Source organism: Pygoscelis adeliae, unplaced genomic scaffold (genome assembly GCF_000699105.1).
Source record: "Pygoscelis adeliae isolate BGI_AS28 unplaced genomic scaffold, ASM69910v1 Scaffold124, whole genome shotgun sequence".
Classification (NCBI taxonomy): domain Eukaryota; kingdom Metazoa; phylum Chordata; class Aves; order Sphenisciformes; family Spheniscidae; genus Pygoscelis; species Pygoscelis adeliae.
The window spans coordinates 4,323,470-4,327,112 of record NW_008824791.1 but is presented as its reverse complement, the minus strand read 5'-3'; the positions used below and the strand labels follow the sequence as shown (position 1 = coordinate 4,327,112).

The 3,643-nt window shown below is 44.2% G+C and overlaps 1 protein-coding gene across 1 annotated transcript in view; it reads left to right on the top strand.

The window, feature by feature from the left end:
- Positions 1–3,643, top strand: part of MPZL1 (myelin protein zero-like 1) — a 22,663-nt gene that overhangs the window by 12,776 nt on the left and 6,244 nt on the right. The window contains exon 5 of the mRNA XM_009323944.1: positions 2,163–2,268. Coding sequence (XP_009322219.1) covers positions 2,163–2,268 — 106 coding nt within the window. The remainder of the gene's footprint in view (positions 1–2,162; positions 2,269–3,643) is intronic.

Sequence of the window (3,643 nt, the reverse complement as noted above, 5' to 3'; positions counted from 1 at the left end):
TGCTGAGCCTTGAGCAGTAGTTTATGCACTGTAATTTCTTGTAGTAGATTTAACTACTCTCTTGGGAAAGTAATCTCTGAAGTTTAAATACTGCTTTCACTGACCATGCCAGCTCTGCATGACGTGTAAAGAGAAACCAAGTGTGCTGTGACCCCCTCCAAACTTAAGGACTGTCTTCTACATGATGCTAACCCGGTGTGTGGTGGTGGTGAGATGCACTTACTCTTAGATAACCATTCTGCCTTGAACTGAGGTGGGCTGGGGCACTGCGCGGCATCTGGAACCCCTGCATGGCCACAGTCTCCGTTCATGCTCTGACTTTGGTGTTTTTTTGTTTTTTTTTTTTCTTTCTGCCTTGGTGTGCTGGGATCGGATCCTGCTTACCTTCCTCTCCTTACAGAGATCCTGATATAGACGCCAGATTGGGAATGTAACAGGGCTGGGTCTTCTCTTCCAGTCCCACTAGACACCATGGTAACTAATCAAGTTGGTGGTTGCTGTTAATACCTGTGTGTATGTGTACACATTTCCTCTTCCTTTGCTGACTAACCAGCTAGCTCTCTACTAACATAACTTCTCTGTAATTTGTGCTGGAATCTGTGGGCAAAGGGATGATGCATTTCACTGGGTGCTTGGGTTTCATTGTCTCATGTCTAGCTGGGGTGGGATTGCTGCTTATCCCGGATGGTGTCCCTCCATCTCTTCCAACAGTGAACTTGCTAGTGCATTGACTAAGGCACAGGAAATTCAGAGCCCTTTCTGTGTCAAAACAAAAGTAAATTCCCTGTAAGTGTTCCTCTGGCTCAGACAGTTCGGGTGTTTGACAACTTGCAGTGATCTAAGTGCATTAGTTGCTTAAACCTGAACTGTGAATTTTAGATAGTGTAGATCTGAGGAATTTTGTGAATAAAGCAAACAATTCATGATTACATCATTTCGGTAACAGAAGGGCTGCTTTGTCTCTGAGACAGTAGAAGCCCCTTGCTGTGATGGCTGGGGGCAGTATTTTTTTTTTTCTTACTGTTGCATGTATGAGGAGCTAAGTCTTCTATGGTTAGACTTACCAAAGGATAAAAAATTATTGCCCTGTGAGGAGGTGGTCTGCTTAATGTCACTGTACTCATTTGTTTGTTTCTGTACTTGCTTTGTACACTGTCTGTCTACAAAGATTGGGGGAAAAGGATGCCCAGTGGTCAGACGGTTGTGGTAGCAAAGGGAACTCCCGTGTCTGCTGTCAAGGAGGTGGCTAGTTTTCTTTCCTGGGTGCTTGCGTACGAGGAGGTAGACCTAGCATTTAGAGACCCATTACTGCATTGCCCAGAAGCTACTAACCTTAAGTTTAAGGGCATTTGCTCATATACTTAGCTCTGTGGTATTCATTTCTCTGTCTGTCACAGGCTTGTTTTCTTTTCAGTCCTGCTTTAAGCAGATGAAAGAAGCAAACAGAGAGTAAAAACTGGCAACCTTCTTTTAGGGGTGTTGGTTCTTACCACAAGACAGTTTTCTTGTTTGAAAACCAAGACTTGCCTGATTAGATATTCAAGTAGCTATATCAGGGCACATAGCTTAGATGTCACATGTGACTCTCAAAGTAATTGCTTCAGAGATTAGTGTCTGTTGTGAGTGGGCGGAATTATTTTGGGATCGTAGCCTAACCAAAAGCGAGGGAAATAATGCGGAGTTTGGTAAGGAAGTACCTTTCTGGTATGGAGTGCTGGTGGCTCTTGCAAGTGTTTGCTCTAACTGTAGCACTGGTGTAACACTTGCCTCAGTGACTATTTAGCTTATAGTTAGAAGATAATCGCTGTTTACCACTGTTAACTGAGTCTGAAGCCTCAGTGAAGAAAACACATATGGTTTTAGACAGGTTGGGTTGAATGGGAATATCTAGGGAACAGGGGTTTTGGAGGAGCTGCTGTCCTCTGTTAATGGTTGGTCCTTCATGTTGCTTACCAGTGAGACTGTGGGAGGAAGGATAGAGAAATGTCTGGGGAGAGATGGAGAATTATATGTGTTTATTTCAGAATCCATTGTGTTCATTTTTACTTTGGCATAATCTGCCACATTCATCTTGCCATCACTCGTTTTTTGTTTTTGTTCTTTTTTTTTTTTTTGTGCCTCTTGAACATTGTCGTGCAAACTCTGCTCTGCCACCTCGTCAGCTGCAGTACATCTGAGAGCTTGATGTCACCGGTTAAGCAGGCTCCGCAGAAGTCGCCCTCCGACACAGAGGGTCTGGTAAACAGCGTGCCCGCCAGATCACACCAGGTAAACTGCTTCCTGCTGCTTCCCGAAGCAGGATCCTCCCGGAGTGTGGGGGAGATGGTATGGAAAAGATAAAAGGCAGGGTGGGACACATGCATTAGGTGCTGTCTGTTAAGGTGATGGGGGGGGGGGTGTGGTAAAAGTGTCTGCTCAGAACAAGGGATGAGCAGTAAGCTGGGACTGGTGAACTCTTCCATAGAAGGCTTAATGTGATTGAAAGAATAGCGTCTTGATATTAGTTGAGATGGAGTTTTATGCCCTTTTTGTAATAATGTATAAAAAAAGATGGTTGTGATCTTGTGCGTTACACAAGTGGTAGTGAAGCGCAAGGATGAGAGCCTGGCAAGGATGAGGAGTGGGCAGTGGGTAGCTGTTTAACGTAGAGACAACATTATCTACTAGATGTGTAATCACCCCATAAAGCTGCCTAATCTGTTCTAGGATTGTAATGGGGAGGAATTTTACTTACTCTCTCGTCACTGTGAAGGTGCAGGCTCTGTGGCATGTACTTCTCAAGGAAATGAGCCGGCACAGTGCAAACACTGACCAGTGATGATCAGTTTGAAGGTGACTCTTGCTACTGAGAGCTCTCCTCTGCTGAGCCACCCAACTTTTGTGGGCTTGAAATTGCCACAAATTGCTTTGTCTTGTGCTTGCTGCTGTTGGCGAAGTTCTGCTGACTTTGAAGGAAAAAGGTGGCTCTTATCCAGACTTAACATCCCATGGGAAATTAGTCAGAGGGGAGAGAGCATATGAGTCAGACAGGGATTCTGTACAATATATGATTACCTGTTAGCAGTGTACAGGATTTCCGTATTTGTAAGCAGTTTCTTACTTCTTGATTTGTGTATTCCCAGCAATTTTCCTGTGGAGGTACGGATCCTGGGTGAGTTTAAGTCTGAAATGGATTTTTTCTTAATTAGCCACCTTTTAGCAAGTGGCTACAGAGTAGTGTGTGGACTGGCGGGTTTCTAAATCAGAGTTAGTACCTGGTTTCGTAATTTCTCCTGACAAAATAATGGAGATGCGTGTTAATGTGTTAACACTACAGGAAAAAAATACGGTGCTGACAGTGAGCTGGGTAAAGTCAAAGTCCCTACTCTGTTGGGCTTCACAGTCTGGTTTTGAAATGCATCTTGTTCTTGGCAGGTGTAGTATTTCCAGAGTTTTAGGCCACAGGCCCACAAAGCTACCTACTGACTTCAGAGAACAGTTATTCTCTGAACATAAAGGCAATACACTCAAGTTATAAGATTTAAAAATAGATCAGATTTTGACTGGAGTGGGTCTAGTCGCAGCAGGCTGCCTATAAGGCCTAGATAAAGCTCCTCTTCTAGTTCATGGGAGGGCCTTCTAGAATGGGTGAATGAGACAGCTG